At 43.6% G+C, this 19,532-nt stretch overlaps 1 protein-coding gene across 3 annotated transcripts; it reads left to right on the forward strand.

Moving 5' to 3' along the window:
* Window positions 1–71: 71 nt before the first annotated feature.
* LOC144492981 (putative G-protein coupled receptor 174) lies at window positions 72–18,438 on the forward strand. Of its 3 annotated transcripts, XM_078211724.1 has the most exons (4): window positions 248–342; window positions 1,459–1,725; window positions 14,586–14,700; window positions 16,112–18,438. In XM_078211724.1, the coding sequence occupies exon 4, from the start codon at window positions 16,724–16,726 to the stop codon at window positions 17,702–17,704; it is 981 nt and encodes a 326-aa protein (XP_078067850.1). In that variant the 5' UTR covers window positions 248–342; window positions 1,459–1,725; window positions 14,586–14,700; window positions 16,112–16,723; the 3' UTR covers window positions 17,705–18,438. The 3 variants fall into 3 exon arrangements, with proteins under 3 accessions (XP_078067851.1, XP_078067850.1, XP_078067849.1); XM_078211725.1 differs by lacking the exon at window positions 1,459–1,725 and having other exon boundaries at window positions 72–342; XM_078211723.1 differs by lacking the exon at window positions 248–342 and having other exon boundaries at window positions 515–1,725.
* Window positions 18,439–19,532: the final 1,094 nt, after the last annotated feature.

Genomic DNA, 19,532 nt, shown 5'->3' on the forward strand with positions numbered 1-19,532 from the left:
CCACGGATTTTCACAAGAACAGCTCGAACATGAGATGTTCTTTTCTGTCGGTCCGCCTGCGCAAAGACCTCAGAGAGAGAAAGAGAGAGAAACAGAATGGGTTTAAAGTGAAACTATCCGGCTCAACTCCAACCTGTCAACAGTGCACATTCCTTCAGAAAGTTCAGGAGGACACGGGACTGTAAGGACTGCCTTAAGATAGCTTGCTGAGGAGGTGAAAGTACCGAAATAGGAGCGTGGGCAATCGGGAATAACAGGGGCAGTCACCAAGGAGACGGTTACCGTTACACGAGCAAAGTGGCTCACAGGTCGAGGAAGCTGCAGGACTGGGACCTCTCCGAGGTAAGCGCTGTCTCTGGGTGGCCACACACACTCTGCGATCAAGATGCACTTTTTTTCGCAATTCGCCATCCTGGTCTGGTTCAGTCTGTTTTTTTTTTCTGTTGTTTGCCGCGCTGATTGTTGAGGAAATCCGGTTTATTTTTATTACAAAACAGCTCGGCTTTTGTTAATCGAGCCGTACCTTTGGTGCATATTTAAGCTGAAAGGGCGGAGGATCTTGTCAGTGTATGTGTGTGAGAGAATGTATGTGACTGTGTGAGACAGTGTATGTGTGTGTGTTGTATGCATGTGTGCATATGTGAGCATGTGAGTGTGTGTGTGTGTGTGTGAATGTGTATGAATGTGTGTGTGTGTATTTGAATGTATGTGTGTGAGCATGTGTGTATGAAAGTGTGTGTGTGTATTTGAATGTATGTGTGTGAGCATGTGTGTATGAAAGTGTGTGTATGCGTGTGAATGTATGTGTGTATGAGAGTTTGTATGTGTGTGTATGTATATGTGTATATGAGTGTGTGTGTGCGAAGTGTATGTGAATATGTGTGGAAGAGTGTGCATGTGTGTATATGAATATGTATGTGAGTGTGTATATGTGTGTGTATGTGTGTGTGTGAGTGTACGTGCGTGAGAAAGTGCATATCTGTGTGTGTATATGTATGAGTGTGTATGTGAGAGTGTGTGTAAGTGTGAGTGTGTATATGAGTACGTATCTGTGTGAGTGTATATGTGTGTGTATGTGGGTGATAAAGTGTGGATGTGTGAGTGTATATGTGTGTATATGTGTGAGTGTATGTGTGCATGCATGCGTATGCGTGTGTGAGAAAGTGTGGATGTGTGTGTGTATATGTGTGTATGCGTGCGTGAGTATATGTGTGTGCGTGTGAAAAAGTGTGGATGTGTGTGTATATGTGTGTGTGTGTGTGAGAAAGTGTATGTGTGTGAGAAAGTGTATATGTGTGTGAGAGTGTATGTGTGTGTGTGTGAGAAAGTGTGGATGTGTAAGTATGTGTGAGGGTGTATATGTATGTGTGTGTTTGCAGAGATGAGCTCGCTGACAGCCAGAACGCTCGTGTTACACTCTGCACTGTGAAAAACGCGCACACCCTTAACACATTTCAGCAAAACCGTGTGGAAACTGCCAGCTCCCCGGGTCTGGGTACAGGTAATGAAACCCCCGCCGCTTCTACACTTCATTTACATGAAACCGCCACACGCATAAGCCGAGCGGAAAAAAAAAGAGGAAATGTGAAATGTACAGATTTCACAGAACTTCACTCGGCTGAACTCCAGACAGAACCACAAGCCCCCGGTATTGGCCTGACTTCATTTCAACAGCAGTTGCGATCTTCAGTCCGGCCCGTGTTTCAGGACAGAGAGAGAGAATTGGTGAGTGCTTCTCCCTCAGTGTTAAACAGCGGGAAACGAGGCGCTGAAAGCAGCAACTCATCCCCAGTTTCCAGACTTGAACAATTCAAATGAGTGGGCGCTAGGAGAGGGGCACTGTAAACTTGTTTAATATAGGGTCTGCGGCTTTGCTGCTAGCTGCATTGTTCCCATGTTATGGGCTTAACGGAATAGCAATGTTACTTGCACTCTATTAGCAGAGCTTGTGGAACTGTGCGCAGGTACTGAGTTACTCCTGGGAACCTCGGCTTCACGTTTTGCAGTGAAGTCGGTCAAATTGTACCCGCCTTGGCACAGCCCCACTTTAAGAAGCAAATCTGGACCTAGACTCCTGAATAGAAGTGTTTTGCTGCCACCCCGAGTGTGAATGTTTGGAACATGTTGACATGCTTTCTTGTCGAATCGCAGGCCAGAGTGAACCTACAATACAGCGCTGTCTTGTGAAATATTCCGTTTTATTTCATCACATTGCAGTTGCCCCATGTCTAATAAGTGCCAGGTGATGCTGGCAGCATTGGCAAATAAACAGGCCCAGGCAGCGGGCTGAGGGGAGTCGTCTGACCTGACTGTCTATCCCCCTACTGCAGCTATATTCACAGCCTGGTGTCCCTGGAGAGGGAGCAGGCGGTGTCCCCAGGCACCACCAAGGACTTCCATGCCCACTGGGATGCCTTATCGACCCCTTTTATCACATTTTGGTTTGACGTTTCAAGTTTCATTTGTGATCTGTTGTTGAAACTAGAAGCAGGAGTAGGCCATTGGGCCCTTCGAGCCTGCTCTGCTATCCATTTTGATTGTAGCTGATCATCGAATTCGGGTGGGAGGTGGCCGATCCCACCTCCCCCCATACCCCATGATCCCTTTAGCCCCTAGAGCTATATCTAATTTCTTCTCGAAATCAGACAACATTTTGTCCTCAACTACACTCTGTGGTAGTGCTTGCTTTTGTGCCTCAGTTTATTTAATTGAGTTTAATTGGTTTGCGCAAATGAGTGGGAGCATTGGCAAAACTCACCCAGAAATTCAGATGCAGGCAGGTTTGATCGACCTATGTTCAGCTACACTCTTTACTGGTGTACCGTGTCGGGATGGAGGGGGGGAGGGGGTGGTGGGAGGATGCATGGCGTCAGAACAGGGTGTATAGAACTCAGAAACAACATGCAGTGATTTAGGAGGTGCACAAAATCATCATATTTCTGTGTTGGTTTTCAGTGTGTCGTCTATCTAGCTTCTTATGTCGTTTCCTGAGTGCTACTAAAAGAAGTCCTTGCAGTGATAGTTGAAGGTTTCTTTGGTTGGACGATATTGTGTTTTTGAAATAAGGCGGATGATCCCTGAACCCATTTCAACCATTGTGGATACCCCCCCACCCCCCCCCCCCCCCAAAAACACACACACACACACACACAAAACAACTAAAAGCTTGAAAGATGCTGATGTACAGATCCCTGATCAGGAATCATCTGAAATACTGCAGTTATTGCATTTTAAGTTGATCTTTTTCTACACCCTAGCTATGACTGTAACATTACATTCTGCACTATCTCGTTTCCTTCCAGTTGAACGGTATGTTTTGTCTGTATAGTGCGCAAGAAACAATATTTTTCACTGTATGTTAATACATGTGACAATAATAAATCAAATCAAATCAAAAGTTAGGGAAGTCATAGATTCCAACAGTGCAGAAGGAGGCCATTCGGCCCATCGACTCTGCACCGATCACAATCCCACCCAGGTCCCATCCCCACATATCTACCCTAGCTAATCCCCCTGACATCAAGGGGCAATTTAACATGGCCAATCCATCTAAACCACACACCTTTGACTGAGAGAGGAAACCGGAGCACCCAAAGGAAACCCACGCAGACACGGGGGGAATGTGCAAACTCCACACAGTCACCCGAGGCCAGAATTGAACTCAGGTCCCTGGCACTGTGAGGCAGCAGTGCTAACCACTGTGCCACTGTGCCATTAATTTCATTAAACGTTGGAGCATGTTCAAGAGGCTGAATGGCATGCTCCTTTTCCCAATGTTGTAGGGATAAAAGTAATACATGTCAAGCCTATAACTCTGCTTAGGTTTGAAGCAGTGTAGTGCAGTATACAGAATGACACCAGGGTTTCAAGGGTTAAACTGTGCGGGTAGGTTGGTTGGTCAAGGCCAGTATTCCCTTGAAGATTCTGTAGAAGCTTGACGGCTGATCCAATCCTGGTGCCCAAAGGGTTAAAAGTTAATTCAGCAACTGAATACAGAATAGGGAAGGATAATTTTTAAACATTAGCTGGCATTTAGAGTGAAATCAGGAAGCACTTTTTTGACACAAGGGTGGTAGAAATCAGAACTTCTCGCTTCCAAGAAGTTGCATGAGCTGGGCCATTGGGAGCATTAAGTTGGGCGATTGATAGACTTGTGTTGGGTCGGGCTGTGGAGCGAAGGCAGCCAAATAGAGATGAGGTACTGATCAGTATTGATCTCATTAAACGTTACAGCACGTTCAAGAGGCTGAATGGCATACTCCTGTTCCTAATGTTATGGATAAAAGAAAGTAGCTCTGCTTATGTGGAGGATTCAGGCGTATACAGTGAAAAAAATTCAGAAATCTTTGGAAAGTCAAAACCTTTTCATCTTTTCTAAGTTAAACAGCAAGTAGCAGATGGGTTTGGGTTGAACAATGGCTTTAACTAAACAATGGTTCATCACCTGGACCGCTCAATCACGTTTGTTTTTTTGTCTTGCGATGTAAAAGAAAGACGTGCCCTTCAGATGATCCTGATATACAGTTCACTGAGGTGGAGTAAGTGGGCAGCACTCAGTCTTACTGTTTCAAAGAGATTACAAATTGCACAACAGCACAAGAAAGAGACCGAATTATGCCGAAAAGAGGGACATGTTGCTGAAGCTCTGGCAACATGCCTGTCTTTTCAACAATATTCAATCTCTGTATTACCAAGTGGCTGATTGTACACCTAAGAACGACATGTATGGCTAAGAAAAAGATTATTGTTAGATTTTGTTCAATCTTTCCAATTCCTATTCAGATGTTTGTGTAATTATGCCAAATTAAGACAGTGAGAAACCAGAATAAACAGTTGAGAGGTTGAATTAAAATAAAAAAAGTTGGAATCTGCAGTGTTAAGCCTTTAGTAATTCTGTGTCGGAAAAGTGTTCAGTTCCTTGCAGATGATTCTTTTCACAGTACATTGAAGATTAAGGGCAGACTGATTATTTTCTCTTAATTTTACTTTCCCTTGCTCTTTATACTCTTTATTTCCGCAATCTGCCCTTTGTACTCCCTTCTCTGATGGGTACTCTGAGCTCTATATTGACGGAGCTAAGATCTATTCACTCACTACAGTCCATGCACAGCATTGGATTCATTTTGGCAGATTTAGCATAAATTAGAGAAAACAGAATCAAGCCAACTTGGAAGAGAAGGATCCATACAAATATAATTAGCAGGAGACAGTATATCTATTACAAACATCAACCCAAATAAAGATTATGGACAAAGGATTGCTGATGTAGATATCTAATATTCTTTTAAATGCATCTGGTTCATTACCGCTGCTTTAATAAACTAACTTTTGGAACAACATTGACAGATCATCATCTAATTTAATAAAATGAGATAAGTTAGTATTAAGCTCAGATAAGCACAGAGTACACTGAGTTTGGGATGAGTAAAACAAGCTTGAAAATGGTAGAGAGAACAGGGTGGTCATCAAAACTAATAAATTCCCACAAAGTATTTGGCATTGTAAAAAGGTTTTAGAGCTAAGTTAAAGCAGATTCCAACATTTGGCAGGCTGTATTCATGCTTGCTTATTGCTAAGGAATGATTGAAAACACAAACAAATGCACTGGCTTTCGAGGGTAATAGGAGACAATCAGTTACAATAATGGTTGGCTGGAAGTTTAGATGAAGCCATAATGAAGTTCTTAAACTTTGACATTCTCAGGTCCAGAATGAGAAGGAATGGCTAAAATGAGCTGGAAAAGCAGGTTGCAGTCTCCAGGTTCATTGTGCGTTGAATTTTTGATGACAGGAATGCTGTCAAAGGAAAAGAGGGAGCAAAACCTAAGCATTTACATTATTGGCACCAAGAGAATTGGCAGATGAGCCACCATGAGGTGCTCTCCTGCAATTATTACCAATTGTTGGCCAGTGACAGAATGATCTTAGCAAAGGCATTAGTGCAGATCTTTGGCTTATTTTCCACATGAAAGATTAATATTAAAGAAATAAACGGAGTGGTAAGAAAATAAGTTCAAAAATTAAAGGTGGGGAGGAGGGGGGAAACTTCCATTCCGAATGTTGTTAATCAAATTTTAAACCATGTTAACAAAAACCAAAGCTTTAAAATGTCAGTTTTGTCCTCACTCCATAGCTTGTCCATGTGCCACTCTTAGATGTCTTTAAAGACTAAACTTAGCAGTAGCTGAGCATTACCAAGTGTTGGGAACATGCTGCTAAAGTGAGGAGCCAATAAGACAACATTAGCACCAACATTTAAGCATGATTTGGCTAATGATCCTAACTTTATAATCATAGCCCAGAAGAAATGGTTCAGGATACTAATTAGATAAATACTGGTTATGGACAGTATCATAAATCTTTCAGCCCTTCGTTTTCTAATGAAGGGTGAGCTTACATATCATCTTCAGGATCCCTAGTATGATTCCTGTGTCAGACCAATGTTAATCACCAGGTTAGGAGGGATGTGGAAAATTGGAAGTTGTGTCCACACAAGAGGGTGTGGTGGGTGCATGAATTTTAGAACTGCTGGATTTCCACTTCATCACAAGTCCCAGTAAAGCTGGGTGAGCCTCCCACTCATCCATCCTGGTTGAGTGTCTAGGACATCCCAGATTATCACATTTCACTCAGTTGCCCCTTGTTTGCCCCAAGAGAAAGCAGGGTTGTTAAGTGCATGCCACAGAGTAAAGAATGGTAATCAATTCTGGCTGGATTCAGTGCCTTCAGACTGCAGTCCTGTCCCTCCCTGAAGAGGAGGAATGTTAGGTTTTGAGCTCCTTCCCTCAGAGTGGCAAGACACTTTCCTGAATTTCCAGCCCATCAGCAGGGTGGCTGTCTCTGTTGCATTCTGTTGGTGTATGGCGACCATCTTAGGTATCGAAATGGCCCCATCCCCAGGTTTTTGATGGGGGTTTAAGGCTGAACCAATTGGTGAACAGAGACCCTGCTACTGTTTAGAGGACTGAATAGGTGACTACAAATCTGGAGCCTGGTTTGGTCAACAGGGCTGATCACTGATCCATGACATCTCCAGTCCCTGGGTGGCATCAGACTCAAACCACAGGTCTCAGACTGGAGCATTTTCAACAGTGCTGATACCAGTGGGTCAAATTAAGCAGATCTAGTGGAAACTTATTGGAAGTTGTGTCCACACAAGGAGTGATAGATTTGCTGGTGTGCTGGGTGCATGAATTTTAGAACTGCTGGATTTCCACTTAATCCTAAGTTTCAGTAAAGGTGGGTATGCTTAATCAACTACACTCCAGTTAAGCATACCCACCTTTCCACGGTAGGACCTCTGGTGAGAATGAGCAGGGGAGAGAGAAAAAGCTGCAGCCACAGGCAATGGGATAGTATCAACCTCAGGGGCAACTGGAGTGGGGGGGAAGGAGAAAGGTGCAGAGAGCACTACAATAACTTCCTGTGTTCAAAAGATAGTAGTCTTCAGGGAGGGACTACTGTCAGAGGAGAAATTATCTTCAAATATCCAAGTGGCAGTTTCACCGAAGACCGTCTCTCTCATGAGTAGCTGAACTCCAGTGGTGATGGACAACAGCCAATACCAGTGGAGCTGAAGGTTACCATGTTGGCAGATTTCTGTACTGTTGGATCATTCCAGGGACTTAGTGGGGATGTGTGAGATCTCCCAGGATACGCACATTGTGTGCCGCACACCATCAAGGTGCTGACCAATGCCCCCTTTAATGAATCTAGCCAGAGATCATTATCACAAAACCCATTATCAGACTGTTTTGATTCAAGTAGAGATATCCACTGGGTTCGACGCCATTGCTGGGTTCCTCTGGGTTCAAGGCGTGAACAACTGCACTCATGTGACCAGCAAGGCTCCCACAGACCAGCCCATAGCCTTCATCAACAGGAAGGACTCCCACTCACTCAATGTACAACCATCTGTGGCCATCACAAATGGATCCTGCAGCTCTGTGCCTCGTTCCTGGGAAGTAACAGTGATGTCTACTTATTAAAGTAATCCCAGGTGCCACACTCCTGCACACTTTCAAGGATGGATTTTGGGAGACAAGGGCTACCCACTAAAGAGATGGCGACTCACTCCTGTGAGGATCCCACACACATATGCAGAGAAGTACAACGCCTGCCTTAGGACAACCTGAGAGGCTATCAAACAGGCCCATTGGTCTTTTGAGGATGTGATTCATGTGCTTGGATTGATCTGCTGGAGCCCCTCAGTAAGCCCCAGTGAGGGCCTTGCATATTGTGGTGGTCTTCCATGCTCCACAGAAGGCTGGGCAGTGCAGCATGATGCCGATTCAGATGATGAGGATGTGGAGAAAGTTGCTGACCAGGCGATGCATCACAAAGGACCCCAGAGATGACAGGAAGTGCGCAATGTGACGGGCAGAATGGAGACTCAGGACCCACTGATACAGGAATGTTTCAGAAGAGCCTTGCTTCCTGATCCTTTTGTTACCTTTCTGCTGCACTATTTACATCTCCTTTTATCATCCAACCAACCTGCATCCAGTAACAACCCAACTATCAGTGCAGGGAAATCAAAGCTCACACGAATGAAGTCCCCTCCCAGCCAGGCCTCGGGACAAGCCAAGGTACTCCTGAAGTCCCAGGAGTCTGCGGTAATGGAAAGAAGATATTGGAAAAACACAGAGAACTGGGCAACAGGACTTCCTGCCTTCACTGAGCAGCCTGAAGGAGAGTTTGCAGGGAGGCATCAGGGGGCAACCCGGGATCTTCCTTCAATCATGCCTTCAGCCACCTTCCTTCCTCAGGCCTTGCGGGTTTGCTATTGGTGGGAGCAGGGACATCCAAGGAAGCAGCCTCATTTAAAGATGGCAGGCTTACCCCACACCAGTGACTATGAAGGAGGCAGTGTAGCAATGAAAGGATTCTAGTAGCCCTTTAAATATGGTACCAGCACCTGTGGCAGCGTTACCTAATGCTGCATTCATCGCCTCAGTTCTCTCCTCCATTCCCTGCTGGTCTCCCAGTTAATTAGCCAGCTGGCTCATTCCTGTGCCAGCAACGGTGGCATTCACCTCCGGCATCAGGGCTTCAGGCCTACCTCGGGAAGCCCCAGCATTTTGGCCAGTTCTGGGCCCCACACTTCAGGAATGACATGAAGGGTATTGATGAGATTTACTGGAATGGTTCAGGGACGACAGCTACACAAAAGATAGGAGAAGTTCAGGTTAGAAAGACTAAGAGGAGATTTAATAGAAGTGTTTAAAATGATGAAGAGTTTAGACAGAATAAATATTGTGAAACTCTTTCCAAGGGCTGAAGAGCCAAAGGCCTCAATTTAAGCTGATTGGAAAAAGAACCAGAAATGAGGTGAGGAAAATTAATTTTATGCACTGAATAAGTAGGATTTGGAATGCACTGCCTCATGGATACAACTTCAATCGAAGCAATCAAGAGTTAATTAGTTAAACTTCAGGCAGAGAGATGAAGAAAAGATTGTGAGGGAGTGGAACAATATTTTTCAAAAGAGCCAACACATAGTCGACATCCCAAATGGCCTCCTTCTGTGTTCTGCTATCTAATAATTCTGTGACAGTTCAATTGCCTGACTGTTCTCAATCATGTAGCTAAATTTTGGCCATGCCTTTAAAAATATGTGACCCCTCTGCAACCACCCCCTTTCAATTACGGTCACCAAATAAGACATGCATGTCAAATAAACCATGGAGAAAACATTTCTTATCCTTTCAAAAACACAATAATACAAACAGGAAACTGAAGTTGCAGCCAACTCTTTATAACCATGTTTTTAAAAAAATCAGAATGAGAGTAGTCTCAACAGTGAAGCGCAATCTTACACAAGAGACAGTTGAAATTAGACAGATGTTACAAGTCTGGAGATGGAGGGTGGAGCCTGCAGGGCACAGGGTTGCACAGACAACATTAGTTATTCTATAGATATAAAAATCCAGTGCTTAATGTATAAATTGGCAGGAGCCTGTAGGCACGATGTAAATGAAAGATGATGGACTTATTTATGACAGGGTGATGGAATCTTCTGGAAGAGTAGAATAATTGAGTGGGTATCGCCTGGTTCCCACTTAAATCAATCCTGCAAACAACACTGGGTTGTGAAGGTCACTCTGTCTTTTGCAAATATTCTAATTTATTACAGTGATGCTGGGGCCTTGATGCTGCCTTTCAGGTGAGGAGATTGTGATTTATGCAGTGAATTGATCTGGAATGCACTACCCAAAAGGATGGTGGGGGTAAGTTCAAACACAGGATAAATAGATAAATACATTACGGGAATAAATTGCAGTGTTATGGGAGAGTGGGACTAAGTGGATCACATCCAGTCTCCCATCCTTTGACTGTTTACACTTCCTGCTGCCTTGGCAAAGCATCCAGCATAATTAAGGACCCCACGCACCCCGGACATTCTCTCTTCCGCCTTCTTCCGTCGAGAAAAAGATACAAAAGTCTGAGGTCACGTACCAACTGACTTAAGAACAGCTTCTTCCCTGCTGCCATCAGACTTTTGAATGGACCTACCTTGCATTAAGTTGATCTTTCTCTACACCCTAGCTATGACTGTAACACTACATTCTGCGCGCACTCATTTTCTTCTCTATGAACGGTATGCTCTGTCTGTATAGCGCGCAAGAAACAATACTTTTCACTGTATGTTAATACATGTGACAATAATAAATCAAATCAAATCAAACACTTTCAGAAACCTGGCACAAGTTCTTTCTGCGCTGTAAGATCCAACCATAGTTATTATTAATGAAGTATTTCACTTTTAAGATAGCAATCTTGTGTTCTTCACCATACCTCATACCTCCAATTTGAACATATTTTCATTAAAGAAAAAATAACTAAGAATATTACACAAGAATCCATACTTCCAAATAAAAATTTGAACTAAGAGTGTCTTAAAACTAGGATACCTGATGTCACCAAGACCACTTTTTAAAAATGTTGATGAATGAGTCTGCTCCTCCAGGCATTCCATTAGCTACACTGGTTGGGTATTAATGAAAGTGAGATGTTTTCTGGTGTAACCAGTGCAGGGAGCTGATAACTGTTCAGATCTAATGTATGATCTTGGTTTGTTTCTAAAAGTGTTTATTCAACACTCTAAGGGTAGCAAATTTTGTCACATTCTGAAAGATATAACAGGTCTCTTTAATTAAGGGTAAAATGCGAACATCCTGTCTTTGCAAAACACATCAGGCCAGTGTTCTGCCAGAGTTCTGCTTCGTGCAAGAGTTTGTGAACTGCAGTATACGTATTTTCGATGAACTGCAAGCAGAATTGTGACACTCTTGTGGGTGCAATCCATGTGCGAGGCGTTCAGAGTGTGGGCCTCATCATGTTTTAGCTTATGCAGTGAAATGTGCTGCTTTATGTACATGATGGTGCAGACTGATCCTTGTTTAAGACATGTGGCAATGGGTCTACAACAGTAGCAACTAAAAAATAACAGGCTTTTATTTAAATGGACTTAGTTCTGTGACGGCCGATGATCCTCCAGTTCACTTAAAAATTAGGCTTCCACTGTACCAGTACTGTACACAAGCAAAGAAAAAGGTTTGCTTGACCAAAATTGCAAAATAGTTGGGACATGGGGTGGCATGGTGGCACAGTGGTTAGCACTGCTGCCTCACAGCTCCAGGGACCTGGGTTCGATTGCCATCTTGGGTCACTGTCTGTGTGGAGTTTGCACATTCTCCCTGCGTCTGCGTGTGTTTCCTCCGGGTGCTCTGGTTTCCTCCCACAGTCCAAAGATATGCAGGTTACATGAATTAGCCATGCTAAATTCTCCCTCAGTGTACCCGAACAGGTGCCGGAGTGTGGCAACTAGGGGATTTTCACAGTAACTTCATTGCAGTGTGAATGTAAGCCTACCTGTGACTAATAAATAAACTTTAACTTCTTTTTTACTTTACATGGTGCACGTTAATATGAAGTCTATTTCTCTTCCAGTGCAGAGGAGGCAAACAGCAGGGATGTAAATTATTCAATATAAATCTGTTCTTACAATTTTGATCCCTACTAACCCCCTTTGTCACTGGCATCTTTCCGTTGGATGTGTGTGGATTGGTTAACAGAATAAACACTTCATTTCCACTTACGCATTAGAGTTTGCTTTCTTGGTACCTGCATTGATTTCCTGTTGAATAAATGGCAATGCAGTTCCTAACTAATGTATAGACGCAGCTCCTGTTCAATAATGTAAAATCATCTGATTATTTTTAACAGCTGAATTTATCAAAGTTACAGAGAAAGGGAAGGAAAAGAGAATCCTTCATGAGAGAAGGTTGAGATCATAATTTTTATTATTATGCTGTCATCTATTAAATATAATCTGCTCTTTGTATATAGTAGGAAGCAAAATTTAGAAAGCCAGAGCTTTCTATTTTAAAAATTGTGAAGAGACCTGTTTACAATGACGGAAGAGTTTGACAGGGTGGATTTCCACTTGTGGGTCAGTTCAGAACGCGTAGATAAAATGTATGATAACGACTAACAGATCAAATAAAGAATTTAGAAGGGATTTCTTTCCACAGGGAGCAATGAAAGTGTGGAACTTTCTGCCTTATGATGTAGCTGGAGCAGAGAGACATATACCAGAACTTTACTGGCACACCTGCCCCGGGATCAGGGCAGACGAGGCTCGCAGAACGGCATTCTGCGGCACGTGGAGTACTGGGTACAGTTTTGGTCTCCTTACTTGAGAAAGGATATACTGGCACTGGAAGGGGTGCAGAGGAGATTCACTAGGTTGATTCCAGAGTTGAGAGGGTTGGCTTATGAGGAGAGACTGAGTAGACTGGGGTTATAGTCATTGGAATTCAGAAGAATGAGGGGAGATCTTATAGAAACATATAAGATTATGAAGAGAATAGATAAGATAGAAGCAGGGAAGTTGTTTCCACTGGCAGGTGAAACTAGAACTAGGAGGCATAGCCTCAAAATAAAGGGAAGCAGATTTAGGACTGAGTTGAGGAGTAACTTTTTCACGCAAAGGATTGTGAATCTGTGGAATTCCCTGCCCAGTGAAGCAGTTGAGGCTACCTCATTGAATGTTTTTAAGGCAAGGATAGATACATTTTTGAACAGTAAAGGAATTAAGGGTTATGGTGAGCGGGTGGGTAAGTGGAGCTGAGTCCATGAAAAGATCAGCCATGATCTTATTGAATGGCGGAGCAGGCTCGAGGGGCCAGATGGCCTACTCCTGCTCCAGTTCTTATGTTCTTACGTTCTTATGTTCATTCTCCGTTGGCCTCAAGCGCGATCTTACAAGCCTCAGGCGGGCGAGGCGGTAAAATTGCAGCAATAAAGTAAATTAGGGAATGGGAGTAGGCCATTCATCCCATCAAGTCTATGCCAGTTTTTCTGTGGAGCAATTCAGTTAATGCCATTCCCTCACATTATCCCCATAGCTCTGTAAGTTTAATTCCTTCAAGTGTCCATCTAATTCCCTTTTGAGACCTCTGTTTGTCTCCAATTCCACCTCATGGGCAGCAAGATGCGGGTCATTATCATTGGCTGTATAAAAATCTCTCCCTCACATTCCCCAAATACCACTTGCACAAAATCTAAAGCTGTGCCTCCTATTCTCTGTACCTTCAATACATGGGAACAGTTTTTCCTTCTTCATTTCATCCAAACCATCATTTTCTACACCTCTATCAAATTCCCCTCCAAAGAGAACAACCTAAAGCAATGAATTATTTAAGGGCAGGGCTGATGCAGAAAGTGTAAGAAGAGAATAGAACGAGAGAGACAGTGCAAGATGGGAATAGGTAAGTGGAGTAGGAACACGAACATAGGTGTGCCAAATGGCCTATTTCTGTATTGCATAAATACCAATACTGCGGTTACAAGAGCAGGAATTCTGTGGCGAGTGTCTCACCTCCTGATTCCCCAAATCATTTCAACCATCTAGGTACAAGTCAGGAGTGTGACCCCTCCACTTGCCTGGGTAAGTGCAGCTCCAACAAGACTCAAGAAGCTCAACACCATCCAGGACAAAGCAGCCTGCTCAATTGCCACCCCTTCCATAAACATTCACTCCCACCACTGTTGATGCACAGTAGCAGCAGTGTGTAGCATCTACAAGATGTACTGCAGGAACTCACCAAGGCTTCTTAGACAGCACCTTCCAAATCCATGACTGCTACCATCTAGAAGGACAAGGATAGCAGATACAAGGGAACACGCCACCTGGACATTCCCCTCCAAGCCACTCACCATCCTGACTTGGAAATATATCGCCGTTCCTTCACAATCAAAATCCTGGAACTCCCTTCCTAACAGTAGTGTGGGTGTACCTAAATCACATGGACTGCAGCGATTCAAGAGGCATCTCAGCACCTCCTCCTCAAGGGCAATTAGGGACGGACAATAAACCATATCATTCGATGTAACTGGAGGCATTTGTTATAAGATCAGATGCCTCGCAAATCCATCCCTAGACAGAAGCTTGCCAAAACAAATACAAACAGCGACTGCAGCGATAAGCAAATGATAGAACCACAGGCAAATAATTGTCTTGATAATGTTAAGCATATCTTTTCAAAGAGTAAATTTTTTTTTTCTGACATTACCTCATAGATAACCGGGGCAAGCACGGAGGAGAATTGCAAAATCAAGGCTTCAATCCTGATGACTAAGAATTAAAATGAGACAAGAGTGCACATCAGGACCAACAAAATCAAATCAATACTAAGTAAGTTTCACTAATAATTACAATTTCATGTAACTATAGAAGCACTGGTGAATTGCAGTCACACCAGAGTTATAAATGCAGACTGGAATCTTCTGAGTTTGCTTCTGGGTAGTAATAATTTCCATAACAGTTTTGAATTCAAAAAAGAATTATTGGTGAATCTCCCAAACTTAGTTGCCTGTAGGTTAATTCTGTCAAATGCAAATGACTGTTGAACCTCAATCACCCATTATAGCAGAAGGGACTTCCCCCAATCCTCCCCACCCTGTAGTGGAAAGTGAAAATAATCAAGAAGGTCCAATCTTTGATGCTGCATGTTAGATATTGCAATGCTCCAAGAATCAGGTAAGAACCAGTACAGCAGTGGCCTTCCAGCTTATCACAACCCTACTCTTTTATCATTTCCTCCCCTCCCTCCCCCCAACCACACTATGTCCCTTGTCCTGTCAGTATACGTTGGTACGTTGGTAATTGGTACATCTATAATCTTTTCCATTCAGGTATCTGAATTCATTCATCAACCTGAAGCATTAACTCTGCTCATGCTCCACAGTTGCTTTCTGGCACTTTCACATTTTACTTTATTGTGTGTAAATTGGGAAGGCCTACTGTGGTGAAAGGCATTATCAAAACATCTGTTCTTTTTAATTTAAATGGAATATTTGTCTGCGTGGAGTTTGCACATTCTCCCTGAGTCTGCGTGGGTTTCCTCTGGGTCTTCTGGTTTCCTCCCACAGTCCAAAAATGTGCAGGTGAGGTGAATTGGCCATGCTAAATCCTCCCTCAGTGTACCCGAACAGGCGCCGGAGTGTGGCGACTAGGGGATTTTCACAGTAACTTCGCTGCAGTGTGAATGTAAGCCTACTTGTGACACGAATAAATAAACTTGAAACTTTTTAATATTTGCCCACTTTTAGTTGAAGTGAATCTGTGGGATTGTATACTGCAGAAGGCTGTAGAGGCTGAGTTGTTAAGTATGTTCAAGGCTGAGATAGACAGATATTTAATCAGTAAGGGAATCAAAGATTATGAGGATAAGGCAGGAAAGTGGAGTTGAGGATTACCATATCAGATCAATCACGATCTAATTGAATGGCAGAACAGACCTAATGGGCCGAATGGCCTTCTCCTGCTGCTACATCTTATCATCTTATAAGTATTAGACAATTGGAACACAGAGAATGGAGGTTCACTGTGAATCTCGGAAAGGTGGACAAAATTCATAAGGCAATTAAATAAGTAATTCATCTCAAAATCTAAAGGACATGATTCTCAAGCTTTTCCAGCTGCCACTGTAAGCTGTGTAGTCATTTGCGCCAAACAACCACAGTTTTAGATGTGATTTCTGTTCAGGAAAGCAATGATAACTTGGCTTGAAGTAAATCTCTATTTTCTGTCTGTTATTTTCCAGAAAGCTGGACCTTTGGCTGAAAGGCTGAGTGGAGACTTGACTGTGTTAAGGAGCTCTCTTATCTAAGCCATCAGCTAACTGCACATGTGAGTGGGTCAAAGGAAATGCTTGTCGATGTCACCCCACCAGCACAGTACCGTCTACTTAAAGCGGAAGTGAGCTTCACCAGCTAGTGAGTGCATTAGGAGAGAGAAAACACAGAGCAATCTCCTGAAATGTCACAAAGAGATTATCAAGGAGGAAAATGGGGAGGAGAAAAACAACATTAAGCGACACCAGGGATACACTGAAGGATATTCTTAGACACTCACACCAAGCCAATGGCAAGGACTTATTAAATTTTGTATGATTATTTTAGCTCTGGAGTTCCAGCCCATGCACATAAACCATGCCTACAACCTGAAGTTAGCATTGGATCAATGTCTAATCCGCAAACCAAGTTTCATGGTTAAGAAAGTCCAAGCAAATTGAAGAATTGACTCTGCCGTACTCAAACATCTGTCAAATAGCTTTTCCTGAAGAGTTTCCTCCATTGATTTTTTTTCAATCCCAGGAAACATTTTTTCCAATTTTTATTCTCCAGCTCTTCCGACTCAACCAGGATCATCCTTGATGTTGAAAGGTAATTGGAAAATGTCAAACGATTCATCTAGCTGCAGCGATGACCGGAATGTCACCAATTTTCTGTATGCTATCATGTATGCTATCATATTTGTGCCAGGCTTAATCGCCAATGTTCTGGCTCTGTGGGTGTTCCATGCATATGTCAGGGAGACAAAGAGGGCAGTGATATTCATGATCAACTTGGCCATCGCTGACTTGGCACAGGTCTTGTCTTTGCCTCTCCGGATTTTCTACTACTTGCATCACGCCTGGCCTTTTGGCAGCTTCTTGTGCATGTTCTGCTTCTACCTTAAGTATGTGAACATGTACGCGAGTATCTTCTTCCTGGTCTGCATCAGTGTGCGACGCTGCCTGTTTCTCATCCAGCCCTTCAAGTATAACGACTGTAAGCGCAGGTACGACGTCTATGTGAGTATTGTAGGGTGGCTGCTGGTGGGCGCTGCTTGCCTGCCCTTCCCACTCATGCGGCTCGATACAAAAAGCAACTCCAGCAATTTCAACAACTGTTTCGCCGACCTCCCCATCATCGAGATTGGCATCCCTACCTCGGTTATCATGGTAACTCTGGCTGAACTGACAGGCTTCGTCCTCCCTCTGGTCATCACCTTGATCTGCTCTTGGAAAACCATCATGTCCCTGCGAGAGAAAAACCCAGTGATGCAGGACAGCGGGGAAAAGAAGAAAGCCTTGAAGATGGTGCTGACCTGCAGCATGGTCTTCCTGGTTTGCTTTGCGCCCTATCACATCACCTTCCCCTTGCATTTCCTGGCCATAGCGGGGCGCATTGATGATTGCTCCACCAGGAAGATCATCATGAACTTCCACCCTGTGGCTCTGTGTCTGGCCAGCCTCAACTGCTGCCTGGACCCAGTCATATACTATTTCACAACTGATGAGTTCAGGAGAAGGCTATCACGGCAAGAAATCAGTGAGAATGGTATCCAGCTCAACTCCAAAGAGTATGGCTGAAGGATTTTGTTTTGTGTGACAATTTTGAACAATTAGCGATATTGAAAATAAGCGACACGGAAGGGGCATCAAATGATCATCTGTGTCTGCTTGTATGGCCATGATGTAAATTTTCATTCTTTTTCACTTATTTAGCCTATTTATATAAAGTACTTGTATATGTTGTATTTTTGCTACAGAAATGTGAATCTTTACAATGGTGAAGAGTTTAAAAACAAAGGCTTGTCTCGAGTGTTCTATTTTTGAGAATTTTTACAGAGCAAAGCCAAATGGGTTCAAAGAGATCACATGCAACAATTCCTCTGTTAGACCATAAGACCACAAGACATAGGAGCAGAATTAGGCCACTCGGCCCATTGAGCCTACTCTGCCATTCATTCATGGCTGATACTTTTCTCATCTCCATTCTCCTGCCTTTTCCCCATAACCCCTGATCCCCTTATCGATCAAGAACCTATCTATCTCTGTCTTAAAGACACTCAATGACCCAGCCTCCACAACCTTCTGCAACAAAGAGTTCTACAGATATGGCCTATGGAACTCTTACGTTGCCCAGCGATGAGCTTTAAATAGATTTGCAGACGTTTTGGGTTCCGTAGTGACATTTCCACTTCCTACTTCAGTCGATGGCCTCTGAGTGAGTCTGCCCTATTAGTGTCAAACTCTCTGGGAAATGCGTGTTGCCTGGAGATCTCAGATTACCAAATAAAATGACATTGGTTCCTTTTTTAAAATCTGTCTTCTTCTTTGTTGCATCTCAAATGATCTCTTTTCCGAAAAGACATAGTGCATTCTGTCACAAAGTAACGGCCATGCATGGGAAACCATTAAATTGTGTGCACAACTGCGAACACCGCACCAAGGCGAGTCATTAAACCAGAACAGCCGCTGGTTACAAAACCTACATGTGGGGGTTCCTTAACTGGGGATGACTCTGAGTCTCGGGAGAAAGGCTAAAATCTTCTCTGTTCAGTTTTATCCAACTATGGTATGCAACGTTTGTTATTGTAAGCCACCAGGACCATAACTCAAATCCATTTGAGGTTGCTTTGAAAAGGCAGAGTGGAAAATGAACATATTGCCCAACAACTGTTTTGTTTGTGAAATGCATTATGAATAGTCTAATAGTTTAAAGGATTGAACCTTTACACTGTAGTTTATTGCCCAACTGTTATGCAAAGCATTGTGCAAAGAACTCATTTGTCGTAAATGTAACAACACCACTGACTCAGCAGTTGGACAACTGGCTGTTCAATCCTGTCATGTTATTCACCACTCCCTAACCCTCCCTCATAACTCTAAATACCTTTATTTCCTAAGTACAACATCTATGGGCCGAAACACAAGACCGTAAGACATAGGAGCAGAAGTTTGCTGTGTCAATGGAATTCAATGGGATCGTGACTGATCTGATCTGATCTGATAATGCTCACCGTCAAGTTCCTGCCTTATCCCATATCCCTCGATTGTCTTACTGATCTGTCTATTAGCTCAGGTGCTGTGGTTCGCAACCCTGTTAAATAGTCAGAGGGCAGTCCCATCAAGGGAAGAATGGTTGCCTTGCAGCCATTGGTTGTCAATCAGCTGGAAGTGGGATTTACGACCTTCAGGAACAGTGTTTGGGATTTTCTGAGTCGCCCCGCCTCCCCCCCCCCCCCCCCCCCCGCCCCCCACCCCACGTCCCCGGCAACAAGATCTTCTGGTCCCACCACTGTCAACGGGGTTTCCTATTGTTTGCCGGGTAACGCACAACAGGAGGGTTGCTGTCGGTGGGACTGGAAAATCCCGCCAGCGGGAACAGCTGGAAGATTTCGGCCTGTCAGCCTCA

This window comes from Mustelus asterias, chromosome 4 (assembly GCF_964213995.1).
Source record: "Mustelus asterias chromosome 4, sMusAst1.hap1.1, whole genome shotgun sequence".
Classification (NCBI taxonomy): Eukaryota; Metazoa; Chordata; class Chondrichthyes; order Carcharhiniformes; family Triakidae; genus Mustelus; species Mustelus asterias.